Source organism: Struthio camelus, chromosome 1 (genome assembly GCF_040807025.1).
Source record: "Struthio camelus isolate bStrCam1 chromosome 1, bStrCam1.hap1, whole genome shotgun sequence".
In the NCBI taxonomy this organism is placed as follows: domain Eukaryota; kingdom Metazoa; phylum Chordata; class Aves; order Struthioniformes; family Struthionidae; genus Struthio; species Struthio camelus.
Window position 1 is genome coordinate 75,185,951 of NC_090942.1, and position 26,394 is coordinate 75,212,344.

Below are 26,394 nucleotides of genomic sequence, written 5' to 3' on the forward strand. Positions count from 1 at the left end.
GCTGCTAAAGATGCAAGCAGCTGACACAGTTGTGTAAGTGTAGGCAGCATTTCAAACGTGCAACAAACACAGTTGCAGCTGCAGCATGCTCTGAGATGAGTACATGCAAATACATACACATCCCGTGCTTAAGTGTTTCTTAACCTGGGATGCAAGTTCTCTCTGTTACTGCTAGGAGCATGTCCTTTTAAAAGGCTCTGACATGTGCTTGTCTGCTGGGCTGTAACTAAAGAGCTATTTGTAACAATATTTATTCCAGCATTGTAAGCAGGAACCTATTTTATTACTCATGCTTATGGAACACCAGGTCCAGGTTGTCTTTCCTCCCATTTCCACCCCCCGCTCCCCCTCACACCCCCACCTCTCCCTCTTCCCTTTAACGGAGTGCCAAACATGAAATGACAGTGACCAATGTTGACTTAATGTGGATGTTTAATAATGAAAAAAGTGTGTCAGTTCCAGCGTTAGTTACAAATGGCAGTAAGTATATCGGGTGGCAGCCCTGTAATAATTTTACATCCATCATTCCTTCCTGATGCCTCGCTGGCTGCCTGATGGATGGGGCTAGCAGAGTTAACTCTTAAGAAACTGCCGTGATCTGCTGAGCTGAAATGAATTCTGTCTCGGCTCTCCCCTAAGGGAGGAGGGGGATATTAAGACTCTTAAACCAGCAGATCCTGCTGTCTTTGAGAAATAGAACACGGGAGCTCACTTTACTAAAGGCATAAGGAGGAGCCGTTTTAACACATGGGATTTAAATTTCTCCTGCAGTAGAGAATTTTACTTCAATAACATATTTTTTTTTTTCTCCCCTAATGATTCAATTTAAACCAGAAAGTCAAGAAAGAAATGGAGGAGAGAAGGCCAGGGAGGAGAAGAGAAGGGTTGGGAGAATAGAGTCTGACTCACTGCTTGCTGCAGACCCAGAGAGTCCGTGGGTCCGACTAGAGCAAATAAGTAGTCATGGTTGAAACTGGGAAGAACAGGACCTGGGGCAAGTTGGGCTTCCCAAACGGGAGGAACCCACTGGAAATAAGTCCAGACATGCAGTACTAACATCGTAAACCAAATCACTTTGTAAAAGTTAAACTCTGTTCATTTTCGAAATCTTCAAAGTATTTTACTAGAAAAATACTTCAGCATTGTCAGCGACTAGCAATGCTGGCAGTTGTCTGTACCCACAGACAGTTCATACATACACACACTTATCCCTGCAAATTCAGCAGTCAGGTAATTTGTCCTGTGATTTGTAGGCCACTCTATTCCTCACTGACCTGTAAAACACTAGGAAAGATAATCAGTGATATATTTTTGTTCCCTTTTCGCACTGTCCAAAGAGATCTTTCTATTTGGAATAATTGTGATACAATGTGGGGACCAGGGAGTATGCTGTGGACAACAGACTGTTACAAAATCTAAACCACCTTACAGCAGAAAAGTTAGCATGTTATCCTAGCAATTGTACATCCGCTTCTTCTTGCCCTTTCCCTTCCCTCTTCTTAATTTTGTCCAACTGAGATTCTTTGCCAACAGAAATTCTTGCGTGTGGGTTGCAATCCCCTTTGTTAATGCTATCGACACAGAGCAGACAGTTTTCCAAAAGCATGACAACGAGGCAAGCAGGTATTATGTCGTCACCCATCCATCACTCCTTATGTCAGCCTTTCAAGAAGCCCAATCAGCACTCTCAACAGGATCATTCATATTGAAGGAGTCCTCTGTTCGACAGAGCTACTGTATCTATTGTATTTTCTCTTGAAACTTTTTTCCAATTTAATTAAAAACACATGTCAAGTTTGCACACTGCAAAGATCAAAATTGTTTTTGCCCGTCATTGGTAGCTAGGCATTAAACATTTTGATTTGCTTCAGCTGAAAGTTTATTCTTTTTCCCCTTTTCTTTTTTTTTTTTTTTTTTTTTTTACCCCTTTTTTGCCATTTGCTTTGTGGAGCTTGTGTATATTTATATTTACAGCCTCTGCATTTAATGGCCACATGCCTTATTTTCACAGATGGCCAGTGGAAGACTTCCCATCCCCCTTTTTCTTTTAGTAAAGCCTGCCTGCTTTTGGTTTTGCTACTTTTGTCACAGTGCCACTGTGCTCACAGTTAGCAAGTGCCTACGCATGGGAGGGAGAGACTCTGCAGTGAAGATTGTTTTTTATCCCCCCAGGGATTTTAGTTCTTTATTTTAGAAAACTTCTTCTTTTTCTTCTGATTGACCATCATCTGCTAAATGCCCAGATATGTTTTTAATAGGACAAGTAAGTGTGTGGGGGGGGTCTGTGTATAATACATCACTATGGTGGGGATGCATGGGCAGGGTTAGCTAACAAAAAAAATTAAAAACACAGAGGGAGGGACAAATTCTGCCCACAGATGTGTGCATAAAACTCCCATTGAAGTCAAGGAGAACAGCACGCAACCAGGCAAGGGAACAACCCTGGATCCTTGCAGCTGTCAAAGTCCAAACGGGAATGTAACTCTTCTTTCACAAACATTGGAAAGATTTGCAGACTAGCGTGGATAAGTGAGGACTGCAGCTGCTTATACTGGAGGACATTTTATTAAACCCAATAAAGATGGATCAGCTTCCTCCCCCAAAATCATACAATTGATTTGGGGTTCTTTTTATTTCTCTTGAGCTTTTTAAGTTTTGCCCTACAGTCATGAGAGCTAATTTCTTCCTGGAGTTTTATTATGTTCTTGCATGAACATGTGACCCCAAAAGGTAGGGCATTAAGCACATGCAAGGGCCCCAGCCTCAGTGCAATACCTCTCTGCAGTGTGATAGAGGCTAGGCCTAATTTTTCTCTCATGGTGTCACATGTTGGAAGTAAACCTGCAGAAGTCAAAGGATACAAACTATTGTAATTGAAAAGTGAATTGCGTCCACTTAGTCTCCTGGGCTGCCAGCCTGTCATTTTCTGTCAGTCGTAGAGTGCAAATGCTCATTTAGTAGAACGCCAAACAGTCTCTTGTATGTTTTGGGGGTGCAGAACTTTACCTTTAATTGCATCGATGCTGATGCTGGGGAGAAAACAAACTTAAGTCTTACTGCATGACTGAGAAAATGTGGCAGTTTTTTTTTTTTTTTCCTTAGAAGATAGCCGGAAATAATATGTGAACTTCTTTGTTAGGGCTAGAACTGTAAGCAAAGGTATAGTAACCTTCACTGTTTTAATACTTTCCAGGGAAAAATTGAACAGAGTAGTCTATGTCTCTATAATGCTACCATGCAATTGAGTCACCCGTTGCTAGTAAACAATTGCCAGGAACATGGAGTCTCCTTTTTTTTACTTTATGTGTGTGTAGATCCTCTTTCCCCGGATATCCCGTGGGTTGTGATTTTCATCTTGTTTCATTTTCGGTATACCATGTCTTTTCCCCAGTTAACTCTCCCTTGTCTCACAGACCAGTTGTCATGGTGCTTTCTGACTTTCTGTGAAATCCTCCATTTGAATTTACATGGCACATTTTGTCCAGAGATCTCAAAACTTTTCACGAAGGTGGGAAAATGCCAGGAGCCTCGTCCTGCTTAGCTAGGGAAACTAAAATGCAGAGCAACTGAAAAATTCAGACAAAGTTAGAGAGCATGTCAGCCCAGAAAGCAGTCTGGATGAGAAACTGGGTCATGTAACTCTTAACCTCTTTGCAATCAGTGGATTACAGCTGGATCTGGTTGAGGTCAATGCATACATCAGCACTGTGAAAACTTTTTTAGGGAGGAAGTAGTGTCTCATCTTTCTGCTTTGCTTTTGCTTTCCCTTTTATTTCTGCTTTAAAGTAATGGGCTGGTCCAGCCCTACCTACCTTTACATTTAAAAGTCTTGACTTCCACTATCTCACAGAGCTCATAACCAAAGAAAAGGAGGATCTTTGTGTCTTCATTTCCTGTAGAAATGATACATCCCGTCAAGTTGTTTCCAAGTTTCAAAAACAAAATATTTTGCTGAGGAAGTCCGTCTTTTGTGGAATAAAATATTAAAACAAAAAAAAATCTGGAGGACTTCAGTCTTAGGCCTTCCAAGTTTTTAAGGATTTTTCACATTTGTATTTCAGTGGCTCTGTCTTGACTTCAGTGCTTTGAAAAGTATTGGCTTGAGAACCCTTAGAAACTGAACACCTACACCCACAAAGTATGGCAAAGAAAATGACTATAAAAATTTCAGCAAAATCCCCCTGTGATTGGGCATCTGTTTCTAAGAGAGTAGTTAAGCGTCTGAGTCTACTCAGTCCATCTGATTTTTTTTTTCCCCTGGAAAGCTAATAGGTCACCTCTCTACTGAGTCCATATAGCACTTCATATAGACTAGAGATCAGATGTAATGGTTCTCCATTAGTGTTGAACCAATCTAAATTTCAATATACACCCTAAATCAAAAAGATGTAATCCTTTACCAAGTAGGGTAGTCCCAGGTAAGACTGAATTTAACAATTTTGAAACAAGTACCATCAAATCAGGGAGAACCACAAATAAAGAAGGTTATTTTCTTTTCTTTTTTTCTAATGCTGCTTTTAGGTTCTGTGGGTGGATTATTCCACGGAAAAGAGAGATCTCAGATAAGCAAGACTGAAAGAGCTGAGGGGGTGGTGAATGCATTGTTTCTTCATACTCAACTTTGATGCAACAACAACAACAAAAAATCTCCCAAATGATAAATTGCTGAGACATTATAAATAATCTTTCATCTTCTTTGGTGGTCCACAGAGTTTATATAATTGGAAGGCTAAAACCCTTCTTTGTTGTTTCTTCCCTTTTCATTAGTACAGTAGAAGACTATAAAATTGTGCAGCCAGAAGGGGTTTAACAATTACTGAGTCAACATTTGAAAGTTTCACTCTATTTTATCATTTCATGCATGTGCTTTTTATGAGTTTTACAGCCCTGCAAGTGTTACTTAAGCAAGACCCGTTGTAATGGTGGATCTGTAACTGCTCTTATTTTTATTTGATTTTGCAAACCTGGTAACATGCATCATCAGCAAGAATCCCAATTCCATGCTCACAAAGAAATGATGAGCTTCAGGTTCTAATTTTTTGATAAGATTCAGAAGTGCTAATTGCAATTCCTAAGACTATCAAAGACTTACTATGGGACCTCTGACAAGTCACGTAATCTGTGCCTCAGTTTCCCATCTGGTAAACAAGGGTAATAAGACTGCTTTTCTATGTGAAATTATGTGGCTGTGTTCACTGATGAATGCAAAACATTTAAACAGTGAGATACGTTACACAGGAAAGCCCATAACTAAACAAAAGTTTCTTCCCGAAAGAGCCAAAAATTCTCTTACAGCAATTATAACTTTGACATAATCTGAACTGTAACATAAACAATGTGCACAGTATATATTTTGAAGGGTCTTGGCATTAATAGAGAGGATTAGAGCCTGGTCTGCAAATAACTGATCATGGGCAAACTTCTGGGTGCAGCTATCGATATTGCCAGCAGCTCCTGTAAGTTCTTCCAGCTTCTCTGTCGTATGTGATGCCTACCTACCTCATTTTCCACATTTTGAAAGCCTGTGGATGAAGAAAATTTCGTAACACAAACTATTGTGATGTTTAATATTGCTAGAGGCAGAGGAATTGCACAGAAAGATTAGTTTTTAAAAATCTTCACTCCTATCAGATGTAGGATAAGACACCTTTTTTGGAAGCTAAAAAAAACACCATAATGTCGAATGGGTAATAACGCGTTTGGTTCTGGCCAGTTACTCTACAAATGCGTTTTTTAGATTGGCCTTTCAGTTCACTTGGAATAAGAAAAACAGTAACGCAGTGTGCCTGACCACTCCTCCTCTGGTCTTCTAAACTGGCTGTATCTCTGCAGGCATCAAACTGAGATGAAAAGTATTCATATCAGGGGAAATGGGGGTAGGGTTAGGGGAGTAGAGGAGTGAAGAGTGGACAGCTTCAATAAAACTGCTAACCTTGAATTATGCAATCGGAAAAAAAGCTCTTGCCAAAATGTAATTCTAACAGAGTTCAGAGTGCTGTCAGTGTTTGCCAGATACCCCAGCCAAAAGGATATCTCAAAGAGGGGGAGGAAGGACCCATTGCCATATGCCCAGCATTCACAGTGGTCGGAAAGAATTACAGAGTCCTTCAGGCATGGAGGCATGCCCCCGTTCTCAGGTGCATGCTGAGCCTTGGTACCAAGGTCCAATGCACAGCAGGGGCAGCGAGGGAGGGGAAAAGGGATTCGAGAAATATATCTGAATGTCTCTCTTTCTCAAGCCTTCCAAGGTTTTGATTCACGTTTGTATAGTAGCAGGAGGAGTTCTGGCGGAGATTATCAGGCTGTTATACATATGTTTTGACTCTTCTTGTTTTATGTTTCTTCTATGAAAGAGACTGCAACCAAGTTCTCATCATTTTTAGATCAATGTTTTGTTAAACTATGACAGCTATCCACGACAGAGAGCCAAGTAACTTTTGTAGCTGACCACAAAACTGAGTCTGACTTGCAGTGCTTAGTCATTTATATATTTATATATATATATATATATACACACACATATATGTGTGTATTTTCTGCATGACACATTCCGTGTGTGTGTTTTTCTTTGTTCTTTTGACTGTAACTAGAAAATTGCTAGGACCTGTGCTACAAATTCAGTCTTCTCCAACAGATTACTTTCTTTGATTAGTAAAGTTTTCGAAACGTCCCATCACATTGTGACTATTGATGAGACCTGTCTGGTTATTCTTTGAACAACTGGGATATTGTAGGATTGCGCTTTGCAGTATTATTTTCTCTGTTTTACCTATTAAACTTTCAAATGAACCAGACAGCAGAGATCTCACTCTCCTACTTTCCAGCAGAACTGACCATTAGGACAGTTTGCCTCAATCTCTGCCTAAATTCTTCACAGTCTCAGAGGTAAAAGAGGAGAAAGATGTTTGTAAGATGACTATTCAGTCATCTGGGGACAGATACAAAATTCAGAAATTTAAAAGAAAGAGAATCACTTAATCTTCAGCACGAGTTCCCTGTCTTTCTTCTCCTGCAAGAGCAGAAGTGCTCCTTACTGTCTGTTTTCTCTGCTTTATGCATTCTGATTTTTAGCAAGTCTCACAAGCAAGACTTTGCACCACTTCCATGGGTCTGGACCAGGCTTACCTGTTCTTTCCAGGGCCCCAGCATTATTGGTTCGAGGCCGTATTTGATGCCATTCATGCCTTGCTCATGTGATGCATAGCATTTATAACTTTAGGATATAGGGCAGAGCTAAAAAGTAGGGATTATCACTCTGTTTATTTCCCTCTCAGTTTTTGGATTTCCTCTCTTGAACTTTCTCCCCCCTTTCTTTCTATATGTGGTGAGACAAACACAGGCAGAGCTTGATGTAATGATGAGATCAGTTTAAGGCGTGATCCAACACAGTGTGCAAGAACGTGCTACTGCTTCCTCAATTGTAATGCTGTATAACAACCGCTTTATTTTAAGTTTGCTGCTGCACCCAACATACATGTAGTCCACCTGTTATCTTTGGGTGGTACCACAGCTTGCTACTGTTTACACCGCTACTCCACCACAAAGGAGTGATGGCAGTTTTCAGAATGTGTGATCTGCAACCAAATTAAGATAATGAGGACAAATAGATCCTCTTTTTGTATAAACTTGAACCCATTGTGCATATCTGCCTGAAGTTATTAAATAGGCCGTGTGTGAGGAGGCTGATCTAGCATTGTCAGCGTGTTGCAAGTTAATTGGGGGCTGGGGAGGAAATGTTTTTTTCCTTTTTTTCTTTGAAGCTGCCGTAAATACTTTTTCTCTAAACTGAAAGCTGTGAGAGAGTTGCTTCCATCAAATGGAATGCTGTAACCCATCAACTCAACTCTTTAACTCTTTTTGAGCAAAACAACGCAGGAATGCTGCAAGAATCTTTTCTTTTTCCTTTTTTTTTTTTTCTCTCTCGCTTTTTTTTTTTTTGCTTAACTCCTTTTGAATATTCTATAATTTTAAAAGCATTTCTATATGTCAGGTTTGGGGAAAATCAGTGGCAGTATATTTAATAGGAAGAGTGTAGGACTGGAAATCAGAGCACTACTTAAATAGTCTGGCTTTTATATCCTGCCCATTGTCATAGCACGTGAGCGTCTCTGTTCTGTTTCTGTTTTCCTAATACCATTGCAGAGAAGCTTTAGGAAAGAGCAGGCCTTAAACTTGTCTGAGCCTGAATTTACACAGAAAAGTAAAGCAGGCTGCTTTGACATCCTCTGTTTCAAGAGCAACATCCTGCATAAAGTCTTTTAAACTTGCACCTAACAGTCTCACTGTATAGCCACAATAGTTATTGACTGAATTATTTTATTATTCTGTATGTTTAAGAAGTGGGAAGTAAATTGGCACCTTGTTGAAAGTATGGACTCCCTGATCACTCATGTTTCAAGTGTCTAGAGAGCCAGCTCCGTGCCGTAGAGCTGAACAGCGCGGCTCGCGAGCTCAGCATGCTTCTGGCATTGCTTCTCATCCCCTCTTCGATCATGCCTTCACTCTGATGTGACTGTACCTCAAAATGCAAAACTTCTTGTAAGATGGATAGCAGCAGAGCATCTGTAGGCTTGTTAAGTCAAACTCTGATAAACGAGCCATACCCAGCGTGTACCTTGCAGACAGCATGCCAGAGTGTTCACTGACCTTAAGACTCAATCAGATCATGTTGGTGGGATGTGTTTCTGAATGTAACTGCTGCCAACTTCAGCAGCTGCATTTACTGCATAAAGAAAAAGCTGTTAAGCCTGTGCCCTTTGCACTCTCAGCTCTGTTTCTCTAAGAGGTTTATACATGATTCAAGAAAGATCTGCAACAGAATAACTCCCCTCCTCCATCATAAACCAAATGAATATATTTGTTTATATTTTAGGTTAGTGGCAACATTTTTAAATGGTTGCTGACCTAAAAAATTTTGAGCTCTTATCGTTATGAGGTCGATAGTAATTTTTTTTTTTTTTTTGTTAAGGAAAAACTGTTGACTTGTATTATAGATCTGAGATCCATTTGGAGGAGATATGAAGTCAGCCTGTTTCTGACTCTTAGACTGCTCACAGGCTGCTTTGGAAATGAGACCTAAGTTAAAACCAGTAGATTAAAGAGTTTGGTGGAGCTAAATGCTTGAAAAGTTGAGGTGCTTATCCAAAGCGTCTGCAAGCTATCTGGGTCGGCTTTGCCAGGAAATGTTACAGCAACCCTCTTGTTTGTGATAGCCTGACTCTGCTGCCTGTGATTTTCCTGAAAATACCAAGAGGATGATCTGTCTTGCACTGTTTCAGTGGTGAGACATCTGGTTATAGAGAGCCCAAGGGATGCAATGGTGAACAGCAACGAAAAAGATTGCATGGAGAAAGAAAGTTAACCTGATGGTCCCTAAACTCTGCGAGGGCACAAATTTGAACAGATTAGCCTCATTTCTAAATCTTTCAAGAAAAGCTTTATGAAATGTGTTCTATGAATTTGAACTGTTTTCTATGAATTTGAACTGTTCTTTGAATTGCAGATGCAGGACATCACATTGAGGAAGCATTTCTCTGTTCGTATTGTTCCCTTTTCTGTTTTCTTCTATAATACAACCCAGTGACAGTATTAGGCTACAGAGAATAGTTGTAAAGTTTCTAGTTGCCAAGCGAAATCTGAAAGTTTTTTAACTCGATGATCTTCTACAGTCATCAGGAATGGAACAGATCAACAAAACAGGAATATTTCTTTCGGGAAGAAGCTCAAAAGGATTTTTTCAACTGGAGCCACTTTATGATAATTCAGTATCATGTCATTTTCTTAGCTTTGCAAAAGGCACAGTGCCTAACATTTTGAAATGTTAGTGTTGCTTTCCTGAAAGATTTATTTTTAAACATATGATTGTCAGGAAGATAGAATGTTTTATGAGCAATATACATAGGGCAAACAAAAAAAAAACAGTTGTAAAATGGAACACCTTTGTATCCGTAAAGTTAAACAATTCAGAAGGAAGTGAGGTGTTTTGAGGAGAGTATTGGAATTAATTGCCCTGGCATGTTGTTCTGGCAATGTCTTTCGACACTGCTGCAGCCTGACAGATTAACTGGCAGCACGCACTATCCTGTTGCAATCCAGGGTTCACAGATAGTTCTGAGTATATGAATGACGGACGGGGTGTTAGTAGGGCTGGGCAAGAACACAAAGCACTGCGCAAGGCTTATGCTTAGTTCAGGCTGACCCTTTCCTGAGGCCTGTAGAAGTTTGATCTATATTTTTTTTTCCCTTTGGGCTGCTTCCTAAAATACTGCCTTGAAAAGAAAAAAAGGCAAAATGGCCTGTGTCTTTGCACTTTTGATTTTGGGCTGAAAACAGCAGAACAACAAATATATTGCAAAAGAGCATGTATCATCTAAATTTCTGGTCCAGCTTTGCAGACCCATGGATGTAGAGAGTTCAAGTATTCTTCAGATGTGCATCCAATTTTATCATGCTTAACTAAACCAGTCTTTTCAACACTAAAGGTTGCTCATCACTAGCTAATAAGCACATTTTTGAAAGGGCATCATAGAGTATGCAACTATATCCGTTCCAGAGAAAATAGTTATGTGTTCTTAAATACCTGGCTCAGTAAACTGTTCTGAATTAATTGTTATCCATCTTCCCTGACAACCTTCTAAATCACCTATGAACTTTGTGGTTACAATGCTTAATGATTTTCCATATAAAATCCTGTCATCTTCCCCATATAGGACAAAACAACACTGGAGACCCTGACTCAGCAATTGGCAGTAAAACAGAGTGAAGACGGGAAGTTTAGCCACGCAATGATGGATTTCAACATGAGCGGAGACTCTGACGGTCAGTACGAATGGCTTACCCTTATTGCCAGTTTTGTATGTACATATCATCAGACTCTGGAGGAAAATGCAAGTGCTTTGGAGGTGTGTGAGGGGAAAGAGGGGATAGCAGTAAGTGGCTATGAAACAAGACAGGAAAAATGATTCATCCTGTGGTGTTTTAAGTCTGGAGGTGATGTTTAGCCTTTTCTCCTGTGTACTCCGTTTGTCAAGACTGGGCCAAGAATGTATTTCTGATGGTAAAAGGGAATAAAGGATGCAAATAGATGCGGGATAAATGAGATCACACAGAGAATCCATGAATTATAGAGCTGATCATCCATGGATGATGCATACTGTACGTTTGTGGGAATCTGTTTGGTTTTGATGAGGCAAGCCTAATGTTCTGTTCTTTCTCTGCCATTTCTTGTGCTGTTGTGGAGGTGTAAGCACAAAAATAGGCAGGTGTGTAAATGTTCATTTGCTAGTTAGAGACTTGCTTAAGAAGAAGCCCCTGATACTGCTGTGCATCACACCATTTCCATCACACAGAGGCAGAAAATAAGTAACAGAGTATGACCAACGTTCTGTAAACAAGAAAGGAAGAAAGGAAGCAAATCTACACTGATGAGAGTTGATTTTAGGTTATAAAGTAGTAAAGGATGTTTAAGAAAAGGTGTTTAATGCTGTGTGTTGAAAAAACTGTTGGAACACTTCATCAAGTCTGTTTATACCATGTGATACTGAATCAATACAGTAACAAAAAAATTAGATGGAATGTACAATATATGGTACTTACTTACTGCTTCAAATAAAAGAAGAAACATCGTTAGCTTACAGTGAACACTGACTCATTGAATGTCCTGCACCTGACGTAGGTTATTGATGGCAAAGAAAGCTGTAGAATGAAACACAAATTGGAAATGATTTTCCCTCTCTTTTTAGGAAGTGCAGGAGTTTCAGAATCTCGAATTTATCGGGAATCCAGAGGGCGTGGTAGTAATGAGCCCCATATCAAGCGTCCAATGAATGCATTCATGGTGTGGGCTAAAGATGAACGAAGGAAGATCCTTCAAGCCTTCCCTGACATGCACAACTCCAATATCAGCAAGATACTAGGTAAGAATCACAGAGCGCTGTTCTTTTTGTAACAAAACTTGGCACTTCTGATTGACTAGAGCTGAGCACCTGACCTCACGCAGAATTACTGTCTCTTGGTCATCTACTTAGCTACTTAATGTCTGCATCAAGGACAGCAGCAATACAAGCTTTCACTGTGCTGCCCAGTGGTATACGTGACATTAACCATAACCTGAAGCACTCTTGTGTCTTTGTAATTACTCAGAGTGTGGTGCTGGTTTTGGTGTGAAAATGTTAACTGAATGGATCAAATCAGTCCATTTTGTTAGACTGCTGTACAGGCAGAAGATGACTCATGTATTTGCCCACGTAGCTGTGGTAGCTCACCACAGTATTTGATTTATACCATAGTGCTTTCTGTTCAAACCAATGGCCGTAGGTAGAAGATCCTAAAATACATCCTTTTATTTTATACACTTGACAGTTTTAAATGATTTTTATTATGTTCCTGTTATATTAATTTTCCCTTTAGTACATGATCTCTATCACAAGCTGCTTTTATTCTAGATACGCTGAAAAGAATCCTGAAATCAGAACAGAAACATCAGAACTAATTTCCATATCCTCTACTCTGCACATCCCAAGCTATATATACTTGTCATGAACATCATCTGCTAATTTACATGCCATAGTCCTCCAGCGTTTTACTACTTACTTAAATTCCCAGGAACCCATTCTATCCTGTTATTCCTCTGTGACATGGTGAATGATATAGAAGGTGAATAAGTGAGGATCACTCAGAGCAGTGAATTACCCTTCTGGGAAGAAAAAAAAAAAATCTGTGACCTGAGATGTTGCATCTGAGATGTTGCATTTTTGCTGATAAAGACTGTGTTATAGACCCTACGCATTCATCAGGCCATGGGCAAAAGTTTGAGCAGGAAACTTTTTTACCTGGGCTACAGATCTGATAGGTTATACAAACAACTCGAGACCAGTAGCTTGATTCTAACAGCAGCATTAACTGGTTACAAGGCTGATAAATACGCTGAGTTTAGACTGGTCAGAGGCTTGAGGTTTAGCTTGATTAGAGTGGCATTATGAAAAGTTAGCAGGGGGCCGGTAGGAATGAGATTAAATTGGTCTGAGAGGCAGAATGTATTGGCTGTGGATGGCAGATGTGATGATATTAACCCATGATTAAAAGGGTGGTACGAGATGATTAGATTAGTTATAGGAACAGGATTAGACGGCTAAATTGGTTATGGTGATGGTGAAATAACCTTGTACTGGTTGAAAGGGATTATGCTCGTTACAGGTGTATGGTGTGATTAGACTGAGGACAGGGCAGTAATAGTTTTGGTCTATTTCTAAATTGAGAGGAGGCCTGATTAAGCCCGTTTTTAAATAATCAGCTTCAGAAATCTACAAGATCGTTCTGAATGGCCCTTTTCATATAGAAAGTACAAAGAGAGCTTGATGTTTTCCCTCTTAACTGATTGTTTTGGATAACAACCTCCGACAGCACGCTGCTAATTCATTCCGCTTAAAACAGGCGCTTGAGCTGGGCTGACATTTTACGCAGTCTCTGGGGATCCTGGTTGACATTTTAAAGGGCTTCTAAGCATTTTATAATACCCTAAAATCTGGTTTTAATAAGCCATTCTGCTGAAATTGTTAACATAAGGAATCACCTTTTACTATTTGGCGCTAGATCAGGGAGATACGGGGACATCTTTTTCTGATTAGATATACAGTAGTTGGAGTAAAATGTGCAAATTCATTACAGATCCTGTTGAGGTGACAGACAGTATAGCTGACTCCAAACTCTTTACTGTTTTGCTGCTAGATATGGGGAAAAGCAAGGTTTGAAAGCAGTAAGATACGATGTTTCTATTTCTTTCCGGCATCACATTTAATTTTTTTATTCCTCCCCTGCAATAGAGAGGGATGCCCTGATGTCTTCTTTCTTGACAGAAACGTTATAAGGGTCTTCCCTCAGTTGCAAAAGGCCAGTCTTTTGAAGTCAGCAGGGAGCTGTCTGTTAACTGGCATAGGGTGAGCAACTAGAAACTTAGAGCTCAACCAGGTATTCAGGTCTCTTTATTAGACCTCCACAATATTTCCTTACCATTTTTTTTTTTAGCAGTACTGCTACACGTTGAGGTCAGAAAGCTCGTTGTCACTGAGAGTAGCTCAGATGGAGTCGTCACTGATCGAGGGTCATTTTTATAGTAAAATGAGAGGAGGTGCCCTTCCCAGCATTAGAATTCTCTAGGGATTATGTTTGACACTGTGGTATTATGTTTTGAGCATAAAAATTAGATACATGGATTTGTCACTAAATTCATCTGTGCATACGTTTGTCATCCATCTGTTCTTTGCAACTTAAACTTGTGGATGATGATTTTTTTTTTAGTAAATTGTTAAAAAAAAAAGTGCTAAAAAGGGTCTGCTGGACCCTTTCAATTTAATAATGCATTGTTTAGATATTTTTGTAAATAATTTATTTCAGGGAAAATATGCATAAGAAGATTAAGAAAAGATAAATTTAGCTATTACCTTCCAAAATTCTCTTGTAGATGTTTGTGTGCGTGTGACTACATATGCATATGCATACTTACACATTATAAGTGTATGTGTGTGTGAATTTTTAAACATAAAATGAGCCTGATTCAGACACTCAGCTTGAAAAATGTCACCCGAATAGACTAAAAGTTAGTAAAAGTTAGGCGATATTATAAACAAGGCTAATCACAGAAACTTGGCTTAAAACTAACGGTAAGGCAGAGCTCCTAACCTCACCTAGTGCATGTATGTGTGGGCCCTTGCAGAACTGCATGTGAACTCCCAGGTGCTTGTGTAGGTGCTGGTCATGTACTGTGATCTGCATCTGCAGGTGGCTGGTCCTCTACAGCTGTCCTCACCATCATCATGAAAGCTCCATGGGGCCACAGCTCTAACTGCCCTCTCTCTTTCTGGGGACAAGAGCTGTGCTTGGTGGTATCAAGTCTTACAGTTGTATCAGGATATCTGATGTTTTTCTAAGTGCTTCAGCTACCAGGTCAGGGAGAATTCTGCCCAACTTTATATATGTGTATATGGAGGGGAGCTAGTTCTTGCTTTCATAGACAAGGAGAAAAGCCTTGCAGTCTTGACCCACTCAAAGCTTTAAAACGCAGATGGTGAGCAGAAAGCACTCAAAGGGTGTAAATCTTCCCTTAAAAAGAAAAAAAAAATCAAGACTTAAATCACATCTTTTTTGGGCTTGGGCTTAGCACTGTGCATGGGTATCCATGTCTGTGTATGCATGTATTTATAAACATATAAAGTACTGTCAGATAAAGCTGTCACAAATAAGTTTTGTCAAAGATATTTTTAACCAGTTTTACTCTGTTGACTGATGATACCCAGTCATACCTGTGCAACCATATGCTGAAGCTGCATAGGTGCCCTAACTTCCCTTAGCTTGTCTAGTGTTGAAAATTCAAGGATCAGAGTTACATACTCTTTAAAATTTCAGAAGTTCATATTAAGACCAATCAGAAAGCTGATTGGGTTTTGCATATTAGTTAAAGAAAAAAAAAAAAGTGAAAACAGTAAAATGAAAAAATCAAGGTTTTTTCATCACAAAATGTGCCCTTTCTCAAAATTTATTTTGACAGCGTACTTTGTTTAATTATTTATGATACTTCAAAACATACTAGTAAATTATATTTAGTATATTTTGTAAAAACAATAAAGTCACAGTAATAGGAGGTATCACTGCAGGAGGCAGCTATTAAAAATTTGCTTGGAAGAGAGGTGAGACTGCCAGGATTTTTGTTGTATTGAATTTGCATCTTAGCAAGGAAAAAACACAATATTTATACATAAATGTCATTCATTATATGTGTAACTGTATGTACAAATATTGTGCATCAAAATTTCAGTTTTTAGGGCCCTCATTCTGAAAAGACTTACCTATGTGGTTAACTTCACCCACTGTTTACTGACCATTTCACATGAGAGGATAGGGATCTGCCTGCCCAGATCTGGCTGTAGGAGTGAGGCTAGTGAGCTAGCACAGTGACAGGGGAATTGGGCTGGGGCACAGCATTTGCACAACAATTTTGCAATGCTGATTTGAATTTCTGTCTATCTGTCTATCCATCTGAAAATATATCTGACTATTACTCCGTTCCTGCATTGCACGTCCCTGCACAGTATGTAAAGCAACTGTCAAGATTTGCTTAAAGGCTGTGAGGTTTTCAACTTTATTATTCATAAATAAAAACTGTTTCATCAGCAGGAAATGGGGATGGAGCTGTTTCTTGAAGCCACTGGAACTACAGCATGTTTGTGGTTAGAGGACTCTAGATTTAGACAAACTTTTAAGATTTTTTTTCATCTGCTAAAAAGCCAGTGAGCCAGGGGCTAAGAGGTAGAATTTGAAAGTAGACCTACATCTGGGCATCTTCTCATATGAACTGCATAAGCTTTACCCTGAATTCTTACCATTGTTCAGTATGGGCCCTATCTATGTTTCCATCTTATTCACTAAAACAACATTAGTAGGTGTTCAGTGTTTTGACAGTTTCCACATGTTTATCACTATGTCATTTAGCCCAAATTCGAGGAAGTACCACATGTGGAAAGTTGGTGTCACTTTTTCTAGTCACTTCCCTTGCCAGAAGAAACATGGAATAATTTCTCTGCAGGAGACAAAGCTGCTCACCAGGATTCTGTACCCAGGGGCTTTGCTACTTCAGGTAAAACAGTAGTATGTTAGAGGTACCTGTGCTAGCCCCAGACCAACTACTAAGCCTACAGGACACGTGGAGTGCCATGCAGGAGTTTTAGTTCAAGCACTATAGTCACACCAATATGGCGCTGCACCTAATTAGCTAATAACAACGTGGTTAAACTCCTTCCCCTTCCAGAGCTAGCTAAAGGATCTCTGCATGTTATATGTCGTAAATATGACCTGAAAAACTACCTGTTTGACTCCACAGTAATGTTTACAAAGAAAGGGGTATCTACTGCTCCTCTTCAGCATAAAGACATGATTACTTTCAAATCAGTTATCTGTCGGTGCGAGGTCAGGCTAGGTCTGTATTCAGTACCAGCCTGTTAGCCTTTCGTTCCAGAAGCTCAAACTGTAGCTTGGAATAAAGCTTCAAGGAGCACTGGGAAAATTATATGAATAATTAGAAAGGGCCTGTCTAGAAGGAACCAAACTGTTTTCTTCCCCAAGAAGGTATAGCTGTGCTCTCTGTACTGAGAGTCTTGGGGGCACAGTGAGCTAAGACCAGCCTGACTAATAGAATGAGCTAAGTACGGTATGAGTAACGAAAAAGAAAAAGACGAACAAGAGGAAGTCAAGTATGACATATGACATTATGAGCCCATTAAACTGAGATATTGTTCAAACTCTTTTCCAATTGGAAAATGGACTATTTTCCAGTGAAGTTTTTCTTCTGGGCTTGGACCATTCCTATTACTTGAAATCTATCCTACCCTGAAGCTCTTCTGTAGTTCATGGAAAAATAAAATAGGCTAGCTGGTTCAAGAAATTTTACTTTCTGTCCCCATACTGTGTCCTCTAAGCAATATTAGTTTTTAAATTTCAGGAGGTTTTTTTGAAGAAAAAAAACAGAAAAACAAAGTCGTCATTATTTCCCTAGCTCCAATACCCGCATTAACACAGGCAGAATGTCGGAGAGGAGGCCGGCAGCGATCAAGCCGAACTGCAGCTCCATGCAGAGGTGTGCCAGTACCCCAGTGCTTTTCCCTTCACGACACATACTGAATTCTTTGTTAGGCTGGAGCTGGCAGTGTTCCTCAGGACTGGGGCTTGGAGTTAACACCCCACTGAGACATATGGGATAGTTTATAGCTGTTAGAGGCATTGCTTCAGGGTCTTTGCAGGCTTGTGTACCCAGCAGCATAGCATTTACGATCAGTTCATATTCTGCTTTTCGCAAACGTGGCAGCTAGGAGGATACATTATTTGTCAGGAAAGATTAAGCTGCAGATATGAGCAGAGTTTATGCCTTAATCCAGCCTTGGTGGAGCACAGTGATTAGGTCACAGCCATAGGAACAGGATGTGGAAACAAGCCCGTGGCCAAAGGAAAGTGTAGGGGGACTTGGCAGAGCAGGCTCTGTGTATCTAATGGGTCTTTGGCCAGCTCACTAACATATGCTGCCTCATTTTCTAAAAAGTGTCAGGGGTTGCTCATTGGTTTTATTTCTCACCTGAAAGACATCGTAATGTAGGTAAATTTCAATAAACTGTTTACTCAGAGCTTCCAGTATCATCTTTCTGTGCCACATGGCCATACCCAAGAGGCTTACCAGCCAAGTACAAACAAGACGTGACCCTTGTCTAAAAGCTCTGACAGATTAACAGCCCAAAGTGATATGACCGTGGGTATCTTGTTCTGAGTGACCTACTTGTTTCTCCTTCTTTCAGTGTTTGCAGATGAGGAGGATCTCATTTCTCATTCTTTTTTGTGACAGGATCTCGCTGGAAAGCTATGACAAACCTAGAGAAGCAGCCATACTATGAGGAACAGGCCCGACTCAGCAAACAGCACCTGGAGAAATACCCAGACTACAAATATAAGCCAAGGCCGAAGCGTACCTGCCTTGTAGATGGCAAAAAATTGCGCATTGGCGAGTACAAAGCTATCATGCGCAACAGACGCCAGGAGATGAGGCAGTATTTTAATGTTGGGTATGGAACCTTTAAAACCTACTGCTCATTTCAGCAAAAATTGTTCTTCTCAGGGAGAATTCTTAATTCGCTGGGTAAATGTTATATTTTATGGGCAAGAACATTATATATTGCTAATGGAATACAAAACTTATACTCTAAAACAATGTGTTCCAGGAGAAAGTTAGGCGGTTTGAGATTTTTTGTTGGTTCTGGTTATTTACTCGTCTTACAGCTTCAGCCACCAGTCTCATTTACACTGTGATCATACAAAAAAAAAATCTTTGAGATTTTCCAATGAAATACAAGTCTTCTGATAAAGTCTTATAAGTATTATTTATAATGGAACCTCAGAGGGTATTTCCAAATGGATCTATGGTAGTGCCTTTTGATCCAAAAGCCAGAAATACTAGCTTGTGTTCAGTACAGTCTGTGGCAAGTGGTCTGCAAAAAGACTGCTGAATATGTTGAACTTAAGCTGGAATACGAGTTTGGCTCAGTTAACTCATATCAGGCATGAAGTTTTCTCCTAACGTTCATCGTGATGCATTAGTCATGCCAGGGAGTGTCTTCCAATTCAGTAAGCTAAATGTTTTGTGTTGAGTACAAATTTCAAGACGGCTGTTCAGTTAAACAGGTAATAGATGAGCTTTATTTGATCAGATTAAAATCTGCCTAGAAAAATCACATGTAGTTTCCTTCTGCAAAAAGCCCTTGATTTAGGTTACTGCAGATTGAAAGAATCAAAAGTAATGAACTATCCTACAGTATTTCTGTATTCACTCCAGAAAATTAAAAGCTACACACGGATCTTAAAAAAAAAAAAAAAAAAAAAAAAGGCAAAACAGCAACAAAGCCAGCCTCAGAAAAGATGGAATTTTCTATTTCAGCTCACGCTGAATTTGGAATCATTTTATTATCAACTGAACTAAGTTTCACGTCTCTCTAGTTAATGGCTGGAAGTAGCAATAAAGGATAGAATATCTGTCCAGCAACTGCTAAGTGTCATCAGACTGTGTTTTAAACAGCTACAGTGTGCATTGTTATAATAAGCAGCTCAGCAGAGAAATTTGAGCTGCTTAACCCTGTGGCGCTGGCAGGTCCAGTGATCCCAATGGTAAGCACTGAAACAAACACAGGGAAGTCGGCCAACATTTGGCATCAAGAGATTAAAAAAAGAGGAGGGGGGCCTTCTGGAAAAAGAATAGGTGGCAGCAGAGCCCCCAAAACACTGCTTATCTGGTTAACATGCATGCTTCATCATGGGAAGAAAATTAACCTCCTAACTCTCTGGATGTTATTTAGCTTTCCAAGCAAGGCTGACATTGAAGTCAAGATATTTCTGGAGATAATTTGCACTGGGTCATGAGAGCACAGAACCTGGGGTGAAATCTTCGTAGAAGTCACTGACAGAACAGGCAATGAGTGCAGTGGGGTCAGTGTTTGAGGCTGGGAGACACAGCACTGTAGTTCCATTCCTGGTTTTTGTTCTCCATCTGCTGCTTCACCCTGCGCAGGTCATTCAGGGCTAAACTTCTAAACACAAATCCAGCTCCTGCTCGAGAACCAAAACAAGGGACTGGGTTTTCAAGAGCTCTCACTATGCCAGCTGCTGAGGCGTACTGAAAACCTGTCTGAAAGCATCACAATGGGAAGGATTGAGCATTTTTGGAAATTCTTGTGCTTTATGTTTTGCTGTTTTAGCATCCTTATCTTTAGTGGTGATATAGCAAGCTCATCTCACTAGACCACTGTGAACTCTAATATTCCAGTAGCTGAGGACTGCTTTGAGATCCTTTGGATTGGACATCGTATAGATGTGGAAAAATACTAGTCTTAAATTATTGAATGTTTCAAAAGCACTCTGAAAGGCACCATTTAGGTGCAAAGTATTCCTATTGTTAAATATTAAAAGCAATTTAAGTGTACTGAATCCTAGTTACAGAAATGCTGACTCCCAAAAACAAAGCCTGCCCATTGAATTAGGAATAAAATGCAAATTAGACTGGCTGCCTACTTTTAAGAGTTGTAGCTTCTGCTGAGACAACTTAGACTTGTTTCAGACAGAAGGAAATAATGACCGTAGGTGCATAGGCCTCCCTCGAATGGCAGGCAGGAAGTATCTGAAAATGCAGCCAGCAATTCAAAACAAATGTAAAGCTCTTTGGCAGTGGAAAGTCTTTGAGGATCACTGTAGTGTGCAAGGCTTACTGTATAGTCAGGGCACAGCCAGGCAGGGGAACAGGGGAGGGTTTCATTCTTAATTAAGTATGTTCATCTCAAGAGACTCTGCCCTGTCTCCTGTGGCAAGGCTTTTCAGTGCAGATGGACACACCACTGATGACATTACAATGTGCAGCATGTACTGAAGAGTATTACTGCAATGGAATTACTTCATGCAGCAAGGAAACAAAAGGAGCATGAATTTTAAACCTCTAGGCTTGTTGGGACCCTGAAGCTTCTCAGGGAAACAAACGCTGGTATAGCACAGCTAGTGTTCTTGATGCAAAAGGAATTTCTGTGGCCTGGAATAATTCTTCTTTCATTACTGCAGACAGGTTTCCAAGGCTTAGACACTACATAAAGGCATCCTGTAGAGGATTTTCTCAAATGCTCGTGTTGCTTGCTTGCTTTTTATTTATTTTTAAATAATGCATGCTTCCGTTTTAAGTCTGGCTTTTCTCAATTTTATCCAGCCTCCTTCAAAGGTTCTGCTTTTCACAAGTGCCACTCTCTGTGGAACAATCACTGTCCAGTGGGAGACCCTTAGCGATCATCCTACAAACTCCTTTCGTCCCCCAAAAGCCCTCTGTTCCTCTTCATAATAACGGTCAGCTCTCCGAATGGATATGGATTCAACATTGGCCCTTCAGAGAGAGGCAGCTTTGCTGTCTTCTGACCCACTGGTACTTTTCTCTAGCAATTCCCCATTCCTATGCAAACTACCCAGCCCTCACCTCCTCTCTCCTGCTGGCAACGTGTCACTTTTGTGTCTAGCCCTGCCAGCAGCTTGCGATTGTTTCAGGGGAAAGTTTTTCAAATACATATTTTTTAAGTTGGATCACAGTTGAAAGAATGTTTACCTTTAGCTGGCAGCTCAGGGCATGCACAATTTACCCAGTAAAGAGGTTTGCATCACAGGTGGGCGAGCTGCAGCACAGCAGCAGATAGAGATGTTTACGGAGATTGGATTTCTTTATCAGTGAAGTTGGCTCAGGCTTGATGTTTGTTTCAAGAGCGTCTGTTGGTGAGTTTGGAATACTGCTGTAAGGGTTGTCTTGTTTGGGCCATCCAGGCGCTCCCTCAGCATGGCCAAGAGCGTATGCTGTGGACTTGCAAAGTGCTATCTTGCTCACCCTCCCTTTACTCCTTCCAGTATTGAAATGCCCTTTTCCTTTTCTTCGCTGGCAGGCAACAAGCACAGATTCCCATTGCCACCGCGGGCGTAGTTTACCCAGGAGCCATCGCCATGGCAGGAATGCCTTCCCCACACCTGCCCTCCGAGCACTCGAGCGTCTCCAGCAGCCCGGAGCCCGGCATGCCCGTCATCCAGAGCACTTACGGCATCAAAGGCGAGGAGCCTCATATCAAGGAAGAGATGCAGACCGATGACGTCAATGGAGAAATCTATGATGAATACGATGAGGAGGAGGATGACCCCGATGTGGACTATGGCAGTGACAGTGAAAATCACATTGCGGGGCAAGCCAACTGATCAGGGTCCAAATATCCTATGACCAACAGGACTTCAAGGAGAAAAGATAAAAATAAATAAAGCCCCATCTGGTTTATCCTTGCCAGTGGCCAAGCACATTAACTTTCTCATACACTGACTGTTACTTTAACTGTTAGTCTTAACTAGTTGGGACATCAGCTGACTAATAGACATCAGCCTGCATCAGAAAAAAAAAAAAGGCTCAGAAGAAAGGAAACAAAGACAACGACGACAACAACAACAGAATGAAATAAGCTATGGGTAAAATAATGCCAGTAATTCAGCTGCTATACCCAAGCACTGAAGTCTTACCCGTCGACCTTTTATTATTATTATTTTTTTTTCAAATAAACTTTATGGCTGTTTGTTCTACAATGTTCTAGAAATTCTCACTCAGGTACACAGTGCCAACAAGTGGCTTGTGAATGTGTTTTGTTGTTTTGTGCTACAGTTTAAAGAGAAATAATTTTTTTTTTTTGGTAATGCACCTGACAGGAAAGAAAAAAGATAAAATTCCTTTTACCCCCCTCTGTCTCTTCCTCCTCCTCCTCCTCCCTGGCAAATTTGGGTCAGAAGTGTGTGTGTGCGCGCGTGCGTGTGTGTGTGCGCGTGTGCGTGCATGTGCGTGTGTCTGGCAAGGAAGGAAGTGGGGAGTCTGTTTCTGTTAACCCCAACAAGCAATTATTTCCTTTCAAGAGAGGACTTCTCTTCATCAGTTGCACACCATACTGAGTCTTTGAGCAAGTGCCAAATTTGTACTAAAGCGCTGAGCTAGTCCAATTTGCTTTTTTTGGTTGGTCTCTTCTTCTTTTTTTGTTGTTTTTCTTTTGGTTTTGTTTCGCTTCCTGCTCTGTCTTAAGTTAGGACAGTGTTGTATCTTAGACAATCCCTAGAAGAACCTGATATACCAGCAGCTGGTGAGATTAGACATCTATTTTTGGCTTTGGTTTTGCTTTTTAAAGGAAACTGTAGGTGCCGTTCTCAGGTGAAAAAGAGAGAGAGAGAGAGAGAGAGAGAGAGACGTAAGAAATTTAGAGAAAAAATATTTTATGATCTTGGATTTTCATGTGTGCATGTTTATGGTACTAATAAGAATAATATTGGACAATTGTGAGCAAAAGCATGTTCCAGAATGAAATCCCGCACCCTTTAAATGACTTGGTCTGTAAGGAGCCTTTGCTTTTAATTTACACTTCAAGTGGAAGCTTGTGTAGAAAAAGATTGTCCAAAATATGATTTGTTCAGGACAGTACAGAGAAACTGGAAATGTTAACTCCTTGCTGAGTGGAATTAGGTTACCACAGTGTCCGCTTTTAGTGAACTTATACCCAGGTTTTCTGAGTACTCGTCTCCAATTCAGAAGGCAAGTTTTTTTTTACAAGCAGTTTTTGCCTTTGCACTTGCAGAAATCCGTTTTTATCAGTGGGATGTCTGTGGAGGAAGGAAGGCTAATAGCTAGGAAGGGATTTCCTCATCCGAAGTGAGCGTGTAAGAACCCAAACCTTTCAGGTGCTGACTTCCCCTAGCTGTTGCCTCTCACAAATAAAAGATTGTTCTCCTGGGCTATAACATTTTCTGTGTTCAGATGTCTTGCTTATACAATTTTGCCTTCCTTGGACAACAGCAACCAGGACGAGGGCAGTGGGTTTACGCAAGCGTAATCCTGAGCAGAAGTTAGCCATTGTATTTTCAGTCAGGTAACCGACTGTTACACTTTATTTCAGAAAAAGGAAAGTAAATACAAGTGAATCAGAAAGTCTCTTTTCGCTTCCTCACTCTGATCTTCCTCTAGAAAGAGAGTGCCCAGTTTCATGTAGCAAGACAGAAGCGATGGGTCTAAACCAACCGACTGACCAAAGAGACTACCTCTGATTTCAAACAGCAGCTATCCAGTGTCTCCTCTCTGTCCTGGGAAGTGAACTGTCATGGTCTTGTAGGTCTTATAGGTCTGAGTCCATTTTCTAACAGACGATGCCACCTCAATATTCATAATGCTCACTGGTAAATCCCTACTCCTAGGGAGAGGCTGGTGGCTACCACTGTCACTTTAACATGTAAGAGAAAGCTCTGTGCACATTAATGTCAGCAAGAGCCCAGCCCAAGGGGTTACCGAAACCTGCTGTTTAGTACTTGGCAACCCGGGTTTTGCAAACAGTCCTTTAGCCAGGCAAATTCAGACCTTGGTGTAATCAGCCACTTAAATCCAGGTGCAAGACGGAAGGGGAAGGTGGCAGGAGAGACTGGGAAGGAGGGTGATGGGGGTCTGTCTTTGCCTCTTGAAATGCCACTTGAAGTGTAACTTGGCCTCCACAGACCTTGTGCGAAGCAAACAAGCAGATGCCATTGAAGAGTTAGGACAATACTCCGATGAGCGGTTTGAACGTGTGATAGTTTTACCCTGCACCATCTGTTTGGATTTTTTTCCTTGTTTTCCTTTTTAATTTCCACCTCACCTCAGAAATTCTTTTCTATTTTCTCTCTCTCAGAACATTTGCTCTGAAGTTACGCTTGGAGTAGCTGATCATATCCTCCATGTCAGAGAGGGTCCTTTTTGTTTGTATTTTATGACTGTATTTTTTTTTTTCAGTTGAACTGCCTCTTCTTGCTAGTGTTGTAATGGTAATTATAATAATAATAATAATAATGGTCAGCTGTTCCCAGATTAGTAAATTATGTATAATTTATTTTATACCCCCTCCTTTTTTAACTTTATTTTATTCTGTTCTAATTTGGCAGTGCAGCAAATGAAGCTGTTAGGCTATTTAAAATGGATACCCCTCCCCACTTCGCCTTTTTATATATATATAAATATATATATATATATACATATGAAAACAAATTGCTTCTTCTTCTGCTCACACCATTCCTCTTTCTTTTATTTTAATTTTGGCCCCAGCCATGTCAACTTCTGATGTTTATTATGATGGAGTGAATTAATGGGAGTGTTGTTTTCAATCTTAATTAACTTCTGCTCTCTCATCACTCATTTAAGTTATTTAATTACACCAGTCATCTAGAGCCAATTTTTTTGAAGCACTCTGTTTGGATAAGAAGGAAAAAAAAATAGACAATTGTTTTTATATCATTATTATGTACAATGTGAAAACAGATATTTGCTCCTTCTTTTTTTTTTTTTTAACTTTTCAATTTGTTCCCTGTCTTTGTGAACAAATTACTTCTGACTCTTGTGGGTTCACCTCACATTTGCTGGATGCTTGATTTCCACCATGTAATAGAGACTCTCTGGTTTAATTATGTAACTTTGGGCTACCAGAATACTTTGTTTTAGCTCCAGGTAGGTGCCGCTGAGGCAGGCGTGATTGGAGCAAACCGTAGACGCCGGGGCTGGAAAGCCGACCTCGAGGAAGTCAAGGGGGAAAGCGGCCCTTTGACTTCAGCGGGGGCCGAATTTCGCCCCACAGCTGTGGGCTTCACCCTGCAGGAGCCGCTCGTGGCCGTAGCCCCGTCTCGGGGGGCAGGGTTCGCCCCGCGGCGGAGGAGCGCCGGCGCGAGGGCCCGCGGGGCTGAGCTCTCGTCTCGGCCGTGGGCGACGCGACGGGGCTCTAGGCCGGGCCGAGCCGCGCGGTGTTCGCCGCGGCCGCCTGGGCTAAGGCTCTGAGGAACGCTAGTTTTCTTACGTACGCGCGTCTGGCTGAGAGACTGCGCGCGAGCCTGCCGGTCGGCCAGGCTTTGCGGAGGGGTAGCTTTAGCAAACTATCCACTTCCTGCGTTTGGATGTTGAAGCTGATGCAGTAACGTTAACAGAAAAAAAAAAGGAAAAAAAAAAAAAGAAAAAAAACCGGCTCTGGGGTCCCAAACCAGCAAAATACTTATGCTAATGTTGTTTTGTTGGGTCAAAGTATGAGCGCCCATATAAGTAGAAGACCAGATTTGAAAATGTGGCCCTGTTTGTCCCTCTTTAATTTCTTTAGAAAACAAAACAAACCATGTATTCATAAAAAGAGATCTTCTTGTCTTGTTTCTTTTTTTTTTCCTGGGCTCTGCGCCCTAGAGCATGTAGAAAAACCAGGTTAGAAGAGATTAGGATTGTATTAACCTCGAAGCGCATCAAGGCCCTCGTGCCTGCGTGGGCCTCCTTCCCCT

General features: G+C 40.7%; 1 protein-coding gene across 50 annotated transcripts in view; it reads left to right on the plus strand.

Moving 5' to 3' along the window:
- The window catches only part of SOX5 (SRY-box transcription factor 5), a 724,053-nt gene extending 699,299 nt beyond the window's left edge, over positions 1-24,754 (plus strand). For all 50 annotated transcript variants that reach the window (XM_068949602.1, XM_068949596.1, XM_068949513.1 and 47 more), the window contains 4 exons: positions 10,710-10,818; positions 11,742-11,915; positions 18,380-18,596; positions 21,987-24,754. In XM_068949602.1, coding sequence (XP_068805703.1) covers positions 10,710-10,818; positions 11,742-11,915; positions 18,380-18,596; positions 21,987-22,290 — 804 coding nt within the window. In that variant the 3' untranslated portion in view covers positions 22,291-24,754. The remainder of the gene's footprint in view (positions 1-10,709; positions 10,819-11,741; positions 11,916-18,379; positions 18,597-21,986) is intronic.
- The last annotated feature ends 1,640 nt before the right edge of the window (positions 24,755-26,394 follow it).